Source organism: Phasianus colchicus, chromosome 2, assembly GCF_987193195.1.
Source record: "Phasianus colchicus chromosome 2, bPhaCol1.hap1.1, whole genome shotgun sequence".
NCBI lineage: Eukaryota > Metazoa > Chordata > Aves > Galliformes > Phasianidae > Phasianus > Phasianus colchicus.
In genome coordinates this window covers 56,930,013-56,943,094 of record NC_143437.1, presented here as the reverse complement: position 1 = coordinate 56,943,094, position 13,082 = coordinate 56,930,013, and the positions used below count along the sequence as shown (strand labels likewise).

At 44.1% G+C, this 13,082-nt stretch overlaps 1 protein-coding gene across 1 annotated transcript; it reads right to left on the bottom strand.

The window, feature by feature from the left end:
- Nucleotides 1-9,912: 9,912 nt before the first annotated feature.
- Nucleotides 9,913-12,862, bottom strand: CCN2 (cellular communication network factor 2). The gene is made up of 5 exons (XM_031610576.2): nucleotides 12,628-12,862; nucleotides 12,317-12,539; nucleotides 11,973-12,224; nucleotides 11,554-11,765; nucleotides 9,913-11,251 (listed from the first exon to the last, which is right to left on the bottom strand). The coding sequence occupies exons 1-5, from the start codon at nucleotides 12,676-12,678 to the stop codon at nucleotides 10,955-10,957; spliced, it is 1,035 nt and encodes a 344-aa protein (XP_031466436.1). The 5' UTR covers nucleotides 12,679-12,862; the 3' UTR covers nucleotides 9,913-10,954.
- Nucleotides 12,863-13,082: the final 220 nt, after the last annotated feature.

Here is a 13,082-nt window from a genome sequence, read left to right as displayed (position 1 = left end):
AAAAATTTATATGCTTCTATGATTACATTTGCTACAGTGCAGTTTTGCTCAGACAACAGCCTTTGCAGATGATGAGAATAGGACTTAGATAGCTGATAAGCAGGCACAGTGTTGCCACATGTCTGGAGTGAGTATTGGATGTTCGAGTGATAGGGAGTCAGTCCTGTGTGTATTTGAGTCATGATAGCTAGATGTCTAGAGCCTAAATCTTGGATCAGATATGTTACCTGTAGGCTGTGAAAAGGGACAGGCAAGTGAATAAGACTTGGCCAACTAAAGCATTCCTTTGTTCTGGAGTGTTTGAAAGCCCAAAACTATGATACTAACATAAACAAACAGCAAAGAAAGCAAGCAGACAAGCAAACATAAAAAAGCAAAGGGAAATTAATGTCTTGAGAGCAAGACTAACGTAACCAAGGAACATCCTCTTCCCAGTGTGGATATATGAACTGAACCTATAGATGAACAGAAAAGCACAAAGATACCTGTGCTAGAGAAGTAAATGTTGTGCTTTTGGTGGTTTAGCAAGGAAATGTGGCCATTTGAGTGGAAGGGGAGATGTGGAGGTTGCCCTTGAGAGGAGGGTGAGACCCTATGGAGTGATAACTGAAGCACAAAAGTCGCAGCTGTTCCATTACTAAAAGGGCCTCAGAAGAGGGGCAGTGTGATGAGAGGTGGAGGGAATGGCTTTATTAACTGCAAACAATCACGTCTATTTTTATAAAAGAAAAAAACAGCCAGAAGATTGTTATAAAAAGGTTTAAAAAGGATTGTCTCAAAAGGTTTGTCAGATACAGAAAAAGGAAATATTTCCCATAATTAATAACAAGATAGATGGTGGGGAATTGGTAGATGGCAAAGACCTTCCTAAAACCTTACCCTTAAAAGCAGAATATGCATTTATTTTAGCCCTTGTTTTGGAAGTTTGTTTTCTCTGGCACTTAAGATATAACAGATTTTGATGGTGTAAGAGGTGACACTTTATATATAGCCAAAGGTTTTGTTGGGAGATAAAAATGTCAAAGCCAACCTGAAAACAGCTGGAGCTTCTGTGCTAAGGCAGAATTAGAACATAAAATATTTCCTAGGGGAATAAAGTGTTAGAGAAAGAAGTTAACCTGAAAATGTTCTTAGGCTTGTTTGGCTGAGACTCCACCTTTAACGGGAAAAAAGGTTGTACTAAGCTTTCCGTATAAAAGCAAACTACGTAAAGAAATATTTACATAATCCAGGTTCTCCAAACAGCAACTTGGGAGCAGTACTTATGCACTGTGGCCCTCTTGGCCGTTTGCATACCCAAATCCATTTAGCAGAAGTGGGTCTTGACTAAAGAGCTGGAACAGAGGTTTTTTACACTGGGTTTGGGTTAGACCCAGAGCATCAGACTCAAGATCCCATTCATCAGCCCAAACCTACACAAAACGGACACGACTCATTGTCTATGCATGTAGAAGAAGTCAGCAGGGACACGAGTTTTCCTTTCTACGATTTAATGCAAAAGCTTGTTGTAACCTAATTAGTCAGCTGGAAAAAGAGGTGTAATTACATGAGGCAATTACATGGTTGCTAACAGATCCCTGAGGCCCATGTGTGAAGCTGTACCCGCCTAAGTAGAAGTGAGCCCTGCTCATCCCAATTCTTGGGCTTACGTGGATTAATGAATTTCTAAGAGGTATAAATGCAAAATGCAAAATATTTAAAATATAGTTTTCTTTATTATTGCCTTTAATAAATACACCTCTCTTCCAGATTATTTTTCTGGACACCTGCTGCTGGATGTATTGCAGCAAGCAGATATTGCAGCATTTGAAGAAGAGGAGGCTCAGGGGAGACCTTCTAGCTCTCTACAACAACCTGAAAGGAGGTTGTGGCAAGGTGGGGATTGCCCTCTTCTCCTAGTGGTAGGATGAGTGAGAATGGCCTTAATTTTCACCAAGGGGAGGTTCAAATTGGAAACATTTGTTCTCAGAAAGAGTGGTGAGGCACTGTAACAGGCTGCCCAGGGAGGTGGTGGAGTCACTGTCCCTGCAGGTGTCCAAGAAAAGGATGGATGTCACAGTAAGGGATGTGGCATAGTGGGCACAGTGGGGGTGGGTTGATGGTTGGACTAGATGATCTTAGCAGTCCTTTCCAACCTTAATGATTCTATGATTCTATGCTACCATGATCCAGACCAGACACTCCTGGGAAGCTGGGAAACTCAGAGGGTGTACAGGGGAGGCATGTGGCTCCTGATATGTGGACAGACAATTAGAGAGGCCTCATGCTACAACCTGCAGCTGCTTTCACACAATATTTAATGGAGTGCTTTTTAAAATTATTATTATTTTGAACATATTTAATACAGATTATGTTGACATACAGGGTGTATAAATAAATGTCTAAACGCATTGTGCATGCAGCTATTATTCCATCACTTTATGGGAATATAGGAAAGATCCCCTTTATTCCGAACAAGTCTACACTTATCTCGTGCCACCCTCAACAAGACAGGAATTGTTTCAAATGGGAAACGAAGTGGGCGCGCTGAGCTCGTTTACCTGCAGCTGTGCGGAGGCAAAGCCTGCAGAGAGCAGCGAGCGTGTGACCGAGCCGCCACGCGGTGTCGGTGTGATGCCGGGAAGAGGCGCTTTACAGCAGAGCTGTGCAGAAGGAGACGCCGAGCGGCCCTGGAGCACCGCACGGGGATGTGCGCCCTGCTGTGGAGCTGCTGGTCTGAGACGCGTCGGGCAGTGCATCAAGTGCTGGCAGGGATGAGCATTAGGCGCTATCGCCGTGCTTCCGGCATCAGCTATTAATAGTTTAAAATGGAGATCATGCGTTCTGAATTTGCCTCATAAAAAACAAGCAAACAAAAAAAAACAAGTATCTATATGTGTGTGTGTGTATATATATGTATATAAAAATGCGTTAGTGAATTAAATGTCAGACTGACTTTTTCCTTCTTCTTGTTTCTGAGAAGCAGGCAGATAAAATGCAGGCACCAGAGCACAAAACAGAGAATCACAGACTCGTTTGAGTTGGAAGGGACATTTAAAGGTCACCTAGTCCAACTCCCCTGCAATGAACAGGGACACCTGCATCTAGATCTGGTTCTCAGAGCACAATCCATCCTGACCTTGAGTGTCTCTAGGGACAGGACATCCATCACTTCTCTGGGCAACCTATTTCAGTGCCTCACCACCCTTACTGTAAAAATCTTCTTCCTTATATTCAATCTAAATCTCCCCTCCTTTAGTTTGAAACCATTTCCCCTTGTCATATCACCTGTTAAATAATCCATCCCTTTTCTTATACCCCCCTTTGAGATACTGAAAGGCCGTTATCAAAATTTCCTCAGAGCCTTCTCTTCTCCAGGCTGAACAGCCCCAGCTCTCTCAACTTATCTTCACAGGGGAGGTGTTCCATCCCTTGGATTATTTTTGTGGGCCCTCTCTGCATATGCTCCAAAGGAGTATGTGCTTCAAATCTGTACTTTCTGACTGTTTGGACTAAAGAACAGACTGTTTCTGAGCAATGCTGGTAGCCCACAGTGTAGATAGAGAGAGCACAAACTCATTTGAAGACTGGTCCAATGAAATTTAATTACGCAGAAAGACCTTTGACAGAATAGGTAACCATTTGGAGCAAGTATGTGCTGGATGTCACAACCAGACTTCACCATTCAGCAGAAGATTCTATCAGACAGCATTACAGTGCATGTTGGGCTCTGGCTGTGCTTTGTATGTTTGTGTGTGAGGAGTGCGTGAAGCACCACATATGTCTACGCACAGTAGCTAGAAAATATTCATCTAGTTCCTACACTGCATTGTTAATGTCTGTGGAGAATGCAAGGCAAAAACCAAAGAAAACAATACATGAAGAGTCCATAAATTGCTTTTCAATTGTGTGAAATTCTGCATATAGGGAGTCAATTAACTTTTGATGTAGAAGGCATGTTTTTACCCTGAGACTTACTACTCTCTAAAGATAAGCTGTACCTCAAAGCTTTGCCACATTCATTATACACATGGAGAAATCAGAAAAGCCAGAACTAAAAATCCCAGCTGCATACAGCTTTCCAAAGTTGAATTAACACAATCAAGTCTGTAAAGCAGATTACTGTATAAGGTGACGTATCCTCACGAGGATATCCGCATAATACAGAAAACTACTATGTGCATGTGTGTAAGGTGGGACCTGATTGGATATCCTAGATTTATCCTGTGCAGTCTAGCTTTAAGGATCTGTTTCTCTGGGTAACACTGCCAATTTGTTTTGCCGTGTATCTAATACAACAACAAAATGGTATTACTCCTTTGCTGTTTATAATGGCAATGAAGCTTAAACTTGAACAGCAATGCTGAGCATATAGCACAGAGTGCAGACTTAGTGCTTTCCTGCCTTGCAACACTGATGCCAAGCTTCTTGTGGGCATTGACAATGCTGGGATCCATTTGAGATCACTGACTGAGGAATGTTCCAATCTATGGAGATCTTTCCAGTTGGACTACTTATTGTCTGAGTCTGTGGAGCTGTGGATGGAAGGAGCCATGAATGGGAGGAAACATATATATGCCATCTTACAAAGAGTTTTGGAGTCGCACACAGAGGAAAATCCTGATCTGGTTATGTCCTCTCAGTTGGGCAACAATTACAGCTACAGTGTTGAAGGGAAACCTATTGAGAGAAACTCACGGTAGTTTCCAGTGAGCTGTCCTTCTGTGTTAACTCTATCACACAGGATTTCAGAGGTTTCACCAGCTCCTTGGACTTTCTGACTTGGAACAAGCCTAGAATAAATACAATAGGTGTAAATGGAAAAGGACAAATGTGAATTTTACATAATTCCATTGTTCTGCATGTTTCCCCTCTTGTATTAACGTTAGTGAAAATTAAGTGAAAACCAAGATTAATTTCCACTGAAACTGATGAACTCCAATACTGACCTTACAGAAATCTGGAATTTGGGAAAATCAATCTGTTCTCAGCAAAACCAGTACTTTTATCCCTGGCTTTACAGACTACAGTGATTCTCAACTGTTCCCATGCTTCCTTTTCCTGCTGAAGGGTAGATGTGGCACCAAGGGATCTGGTTAGTAGACATGGTTGTGATGGGCTGACAGTTGGACCAGATGATCTTAGTGGTCTTTTCCAATCTTAACAATTCTATTATTCTGTTCTAACTCACGAAACCCATGATGTTCCCCCTTCAAGGCTATCTGATACTTCTTTTTTTTTTTTTTTTTTTGCTTAAGAATATATACTTCTTTATTATTATTGGATGATTGGAAGAAATACAGTATAATTAACACCATAGCACATCACAGTGCATTAAGATCATATTTAGTACCTTCCTAGAAGTTTTGTTATCTAAAGCTTGAACTTTGGATGTGTTTTGAATGAGAGTCTGTCACATTCATTCACTAGAAGCAGTGACTTATCACTTGTCTTGTTGGTTGTACTTCTAGCTGTTTACAGAAGGCTTTGTTGTGTAATTTGTGCTCCTGCAGATGCTTATTGCCAAGCAAAGCCAGGGTGCCAGTTCATGCCCTGCAGGGATCCTCAGACACTCAGCCCAGTGCAATTCATGGAACTTCTCCAGCACGGGGACTTTGGGCATCAGTTGGTCTGAAGCACTGCACGTGTAGCTATCTCAGTTAGATTAAATTAGACTGACATCCTGAAAACCAACTGAGCAGCTTGTTCTCAGCATTTAGCTCAGGAGCAGGGAAACATATTTTGTAGCTGCTGAAAGCTGTTAAATATCTGCTTTTAATAGGACTAATTTCCAGCAACAAACATTTTGGATTGTGTGTCTCTTTCAGTGGTCCAATTAATATGGCCAGGCAATGAATGGAAGCACCACTGGGCTGTGTTTACCCTGCAGTGCTATGTTAGCAACCTGCTGGTCCAGCTTGCAAGGCTGCTCCTCTCTGCACAAACACTGCCACTGTCAGGCTTGGATTTACTTGCCGTGAAGCAAACGCATTTGGCACTGCCTCAATAATGCATAGTAGCTGAGGAATGCTGTCACGATACACAGCCTGAGGTTTCTGGGGGGTCTTCCCAGAACTGCACCTGGTTTGCTGCTTAGGGGGAATGGGCTCAGATGCGAATGGAGAAGAGCTGAGGCAGCCAGGGCTGGCGGCAGTGACTACAAGTTGTTGTTTCTCCATGCAGGAGCAGTTCTGGATTGTGCAGTGGAGATGGGACCTTAGTCATGCTTCTATACTGCATTCAAACTCCAAATGTGTTGAAGGTTTTAGCACTGTTAGGGAGCAGGTTCTCTGAAGAAATTCCTGGCATTTCCTGGTTCCACTCAGGCAGAAAAACACTGTGAGAATGTGGTGGATTTTGGTATGTCCATTTATGGGCATGAATCAAAGGAACTGCAGGGAGGAAAGAAGTGGAAAATGAGAGGAAAAATAAGTTAACTGAGCTACTTCCTCTCTCAGATTCTTCTTGGGTTTTGGGCAAAGCCTGATACTGGTATTTTATCCCAACTTCTCCTTGCTAACTACTTCCATATGCAGGCATAGTATAATATCAGTTAAAGCCACATTTAAGCAGTGTTTTTGGTGGTAGGATGCAAAGTCAGAATGGTTGAGTTATTACATGTTTGGGTAAGAATATTACTGTGCCTTCTTACATTTAATGTCCTTTTCAGTGTAACAGTACTTTCTTCAAGTGCAGCGTCTGAAAAAGCTGTGCTACATGAAAAAAACACAAATGATATAGAGTATGCTATTTCTAGAGATGTGCCCCAAAGTCAGTTTTCTCAGCTGAGTCTCCAACTTTGTGAGACAAACAATTGGATACTGTTCCAAGACTTATTTGTTCCCAAGTGGTTATGGATCACTAGAAGTAGATCATTCTTAAAGTGTTTCTTAACTAGTGTCTTTTGGATGTTTCTTTGCTCAGAGGAATCTGACAAATTTCCATCTGGACAGTAAAGCCTATTTCATATGAAAGGGATATAATTCGTGCCTGTTTTTCACATCTGTATTGTGTTAGAAAGCTGAGCTGCAAATCCATGCAAATGTGTTATGGGACAAAACTCTAAAATATGATAGCTTAGAGCTATTTCAAAAATGATTTGATACTCTGCGCTCTATCCGCCTTGAATTCCTGTTTAATGATTAATTCATTATCACGTATTTAATAAACACTGACTTTACAGTGATGTTTTATGTACTGTATTATTAGTATTGTTGGAGATTTGTTTTAAGGAGACAGTCATTTGATTGAATATACCTTCATATATGAATGAGGTATTTAAAAAGTGCAGCAGCAAACCCACATCACAGAATTTTCTGAGGATGCAAACTCAAACATCCAAAAGCAAACTCCCCAAACAAGGTATTCTGGAAGGAATGTGAACCAACATTCTATCCCATGTAAAAGTGGCTTGTGATTTTTGAAGTCAAGTTTTTACTCTTGCATCCATATATCATGGGCATGAAGAATGAAATCAGGAAACATTTTTATGGCTGAAAAACCCACATTTTAACCATTATTAAAGATGCCATAAATTCCACACAAGGGCTCCTTTTTCCCAGGATATCTTTGAAAGAAATTCGTACATGCAGCGTGATTCATGCCTACACCTCCAGGAGATCTTAAAGGAAATTATTTAAATTTCTTTTTACCTTCAGAGGTAAAAACCTTCAGAAGTCTAATGCCTGTGAAATGTGTAAAATGCATGCTTCTGGCAGGAGACTACATACTGTGCTTGGAAAAGGACTGTAAATCATTATGTTGCAGAGATAGCTGAAATGTACAGTCCTTGATACGTTCAGGGGAGAGTAACAACTTGCCTAACACATTTGTATACACAGCATACTTCCTTACTTTAATTCACAGTGATAAGAGCAAAGCATAGTTAAAATACTCTAGCAGGAGGCCTCTTACTTTTCCTCTGGCCTACACAGCAGTGTGGTAATTTGTCAGATGGTGGGCAAAGCAGATGTACCTGCATTACCAAGCAGAGATCATGGTTCTAAACAGCTTTAGGGGTGCCCCTTTGTGGGTGCCTTGAGTTAAGTGGTGGCCCTTCCTGAAGCAGAGTGCCTCTGCCTCTTGCCAGTCCTGCAGCCTCATATGCCAGACACAGCTGGTGGGCAGTGGCAGGGGAGATACCACTGTGCTATGCAGCTTGGGGTCTGTGATAAAGACCCTGCCTTAGAAGTAAAACCTGAATGAATCTCATGAGCAAATTATGAGATGTGGGAGGATGATGTTATATGGAATGATCATTCATTATAATACCCAATATCAGTTTTGCCCAATTTAAAAAAAACATAGCATAGGTTTTTAATCAATAGGCTTGAGCGTCATCATAAATTCCTCATCTCTAAGGGCGTTAATCCCAACCTGCCAGATCTATTGTGCTTCTTTTTTCTTCCTCTGATACTGAGAGCTTCTATAATGGTGGCTATGAATGAAGTCCATGCATGTCCCATCCCTGGTGGAACCAGACTCTTAATATTTGGAGGTGGAGAAACTGTAGCAGTTGGACACCCAATCCTTGTGGTTCTATGAATGTTTGAAGTGTTTCCAGAGTGAACTGAATGGCTGCATGGCATTCATAACCTGCAAAAATAAATTAAAAAAAAAAAGAGAGAAAAGAAGTGCCGGAGTCTCAGGGCGTGTAAGAGCCAGAGGCTACCCAAAACTATTTCTTACAGAACTCAGAAGGCCACTTCCTCATGCCAGGAGAATTCCTCATATTTTTGAGAGGAAGGGGAAATGTTTCTGTGGCCTTATGCATAGTTTGGCGAGACCACTGGAAAAGACTCATGTTGACTTCCTATTAGTTTAGAATCCCGTTGTCCATCATTAGTCAAAGCTGGTGTTATACCGATTTGCTGCTAATGCTAGCTGAAATCAATGGGCTTGGAAGCTTCTCAAGAAGGATGGACATTTTTGTAAGCTAACATTCTTTCACCACCAGGAAATTCCACATTGAACTTGTTTGCCTGAAAAGGATTCTTGTTGGGGAGCATGTGTTTTTTCTGAAAACAAAAACTAATGCTTCTAGTGCAAAGGTTAATTTTAAATTCAAAGAATCCCCTAGTCTTAATAAAGGAGCAAAGTCTGTTACTAAATGTAGGACCTAGCGTAGAACTAAAGAGTCTCAACTGACCTTCCAAGTTTTTCTTAAGCTTGGACCATCATCAAAAATGTGCAGTTCTTACAACATTTCCAATCTGCTGGTCTGCAAGAGTTTGAATCAAAAGATGTTTTTACAGACCAAACTAGCAGTTAAAATGATTTGCCCCCAGTCCTTAAGGAGGAAGATAATCCAGTTATTCTGCATTTAAGTTCAGTACTTTATCTACCAAAACATACCAAGGTCTTAACTTGGGTAAAAACATATGCAAGTCAGCATTATTTTGCATGAAGTTTAAATCAGAAGGTCTTAAGAAGATCCTTCCAATCCATATTACTCTACAACTTGCATGATATAGCTCATTAACTCCTAACAGAGAATTCTACCAGATTTGGATTTCTGGATTTGATTCAGGTCAGTTTTTGAACGATCTGTGGCTAAAGATGAAGTCATATCCAATGAAACAACACAGTAAGACTAAACACGTTGCATGGATTATTATAGTGGGATTATATACTACAGTGAGTAGCTGGCTCATTTTAAAAGCACTACATGATGCTTAAGGAACCTGTTGCTCATTCTAATGCGATACTTGGCTTGGCAGAACTACTCTGGCCCTGTCCTCTGTTCAAATTCAGAGTAGTATAGTTCTGTAGATAATGAGTCAATTGCACAAGAGACTATAAGATAAGTGATTGTTCCCAAGTGTGTTTCTGGAGAAGGAAAACTTACATCACTTTTTTTTTTTTTTTTACTTAGTGCAAAACAAAGCTCATTGAGAAATACACAATACTGAAAATAAATGAGATGTCAAGCCATTTATATAAAAAATATAAATACTTTATTTTCAACTAAAAAGGTGCAAACATGTAACTTTTGGTCATACTTCTCAACAAATAAACTGTCCAAAAGAGCCATAGTCAAAGAAAGAAACAAATGCTCAAGTGGAAAGACTGATTAGCTACAGAAGAGTCGTTTTTCTTAAAGCCACTTTAAGAAATCAATAAAGTGGAGGTAGATTTTGCCAGACAGACGAGTGCTTTGTAAGGATACAGGCATCTCAAGTCTAACACTCTCCATCTCAGACTCCACTCATCATTTCACTCGGAGCAGTTTCCACTAAAGTATCCATTTCATACTTTGAATGCATTGTCAAACGAGCTTCAGATCCTACCTATCTTGTTCCAAAAAAGAAGGCTATCATTGAAATATCAAAGCATTACACATAGGCACAAAACTTAAATTAATTTAGATAACTGTACAAATATATATACACAGTATTTACAATATTAATAAAAAGTAGCTCGTTGCAGGTAACCTAACTGCCACAAGCTGTCCAGTCAAATAGACACGATTCTGATTCTTGCTGACCAAGCCATGTGAATCAGAGTGTCAGAGCTGAAACATTACAGTCCTGACTAAACAGAACTCCTTCTGCTTCGCACTTTTCTGGGTGAGGGTTTGCATTCCAGCTGTTGCTGTCACTTATACCTGTGTCAGCAAACATGCTTATGGTCTCCTTCTCAATTGCACTACTAGATGAAAAAAAAAAAAACACTGTACCACATTAAGGGAACATTCACTTAAGTCTGCTTTTCCCGTGCATTTCCCTTAACCCCTTCACACCACCTCATGAACAGCATTGTTCTGAAGCTGTGTCGTGTTGTGGTTCCACGGTCCATTTTTACCTTCTTCAAACCACCGTCTGGGGTCAGTAGACAAATTGTCTTAAGTCACATGGAGCAGTTTGTTGAAATTTAAAAAAAACTGATTTAAATACCTTGTGCTATTGAATCATGTTTACAAAATGAGATGCAAATCAGTTCAAGTTGAGAATCTAGTTAGCGGCTCCTCCTGGCTTTATGCCATGTCTCCATACATCTTCCTGTAGTACAGAGACTCAAAGATGTCATTGTCTCCAGGGCAGTTGTAGTGACAGGCACAGGTCTTGATGAACATCATTTTCCTTTTCATGATCTCTCCATCGGGGCACTTGAACTCCACGGGGAGGGTGGCTGTTCTGTGGGGTGTGCAGCAGCGCCCATCAGTGCAGACACCACAGAACTTAGCTCTGTACATCTTCACGCTGGTGCAGCCAGACAGCTCAAACTTGATGGGCTTGGAGATTTTTGGGGTGCGAATGCACTTTTTGCCTTTCTGTTAGGATGCAAGTGAATACAACATGTTTAGAAGGTATGCTTTGATATGGCACTAAGCTTGCATGTTAAGAGCAGGCAGATGTACTACTAATGGTTGTATTTTCAATAGGCAGTTGCTTTATGTACTGCCATAATGTGCAAGTAAGTATTATGAGTATTTAGTTGTAGATTATTCACCTCTGGAGCAAAACTCAAATTCCAAGCACTTGAAACGTACTATCAGAACTCTACATTTTTCAGTAGTAATTTCAGGAAATAGAAGCATCCTAGAAGATCATTCATTAAGGATGAGACCTTTACCTTGATGTTCTCCTCCAGGTCAGCTTCACAAGGTCTGACCATGCACAGTCTGCTCTGCTTCTCCAGCCTGCAGAAAGCATTATCGTTGGTGACCCTGGTCGAGATGCCCATGCCACAGGTCTTGGAGCAAGCACTCCACTCAGTAGTCTGCACCAGGCAGTTGGCACGCATCATGGTGGGGTCTGGGCCGTAAGTGTCTTCCAGTCTGTAGGCTGCAGGGGACAAACAACCAGGGTGAGCCCACCATCTGAAATCATACCCTGCCGGATGTTCCCACCTCTCCCAGAGAAGTTCAGGCAGCCACCTGAGAAACAACCCCACTCACTTCTGGGCTCCAGCTGCTGGAGCAGATCCACACCAGCTCCCACACAGATGCCCCTTCCCCTTAGGCTGTCACTCGAAGCGGGATGCCCACTCACCGGCCAGCGCGGGTCCCACAGCCGTCTGCTCCTTGGCCTCGTCGCAGACCCACTCCTCGCAGCACTTGCCGGGGAGCTTCACCCGCCGCGGGTAGGGGCAGTCGGGGCTGGGCAGGCGGACGTCCATGCTGCAGAGAGGCACGCAGCCCACCGCGCCGTCCAGGCAGGTGCACTGGTACTTGCAGCTGCTCTGGAAGGACTCGCCGCTCCGGTACACCATGCCGGAGAAGACGCAGGGCGCTCCGTCCCGAGCTGCGAGGGAAGGCGGGAGCCGGGCGGTCACACAGCGTCCCCGCCGCCGGGACCCCCGCCCCGCCGCCTGCTTCCCCAGCGGCCCCACTCACCGGTGCAGACGCCGATGCGGCGGTTGGCGGGGGAGCCGAAGTCGCAGAAGAGCCCTTTGTGGTGGTCGCAGGGGTCGCGCTCGGTGCACAGCTCGCCCAGCTGCTTGGCGCAGACGCGGCAGCAGCCGCAGCCATCGAGCACCAGGGAGACGCCGGCGGGGCAGCTGGGGCCGGGCCCCGCGCCGCACTGGCACTGCCCGCTGCACTCCTGGCCGCGCACCTCCTGAGCGGGGGGACGGAGGGGAGAGAGGCCGTCAGTCGCGCCGCCGGGCCAACGGGGAGGGAGCGGGGCGAGCGGCGGCAGCACTTACCGGGCCGAGGAGGGCGAGCAGCAGGGCGACGGCGAGGCTGGCGGGGGACATCCTGGGGCTGCTGTGCGATGAGACGGGACGGGACGGGACGAGGCGCAGCGTTTCTCGCCGAGGCTTCTTTCAGCAACGCGGTGCGGCGCTGTCCGGGTTCGCGTCGGGCCGGTAGCGGCTGCTCTGCTCCGCTTTGCTGCTTCTGAGCCCGGCGGGAGAGTGCTGCGTGACTGCCGAGCTCCGGGCCGAGCGCCCCTTTATAGGCGGCGGCGGCGCGGCTTCGCCAATGGGCTGAATGGGGCCGCGGACAAACAGCGACATTCCGCGCATTCCTGCGCGCCGCGCCGCCCGCCCGCCCCGCCCCGCGCGGCCGCCGCCGCCGCCCCGGAGCGGCCCTGACCCCTGGCTCCGCATTCCTCCGCCCGCCCCCCCGGCCCGAGGCACCCCCGCGCCTCCTTTTCCTT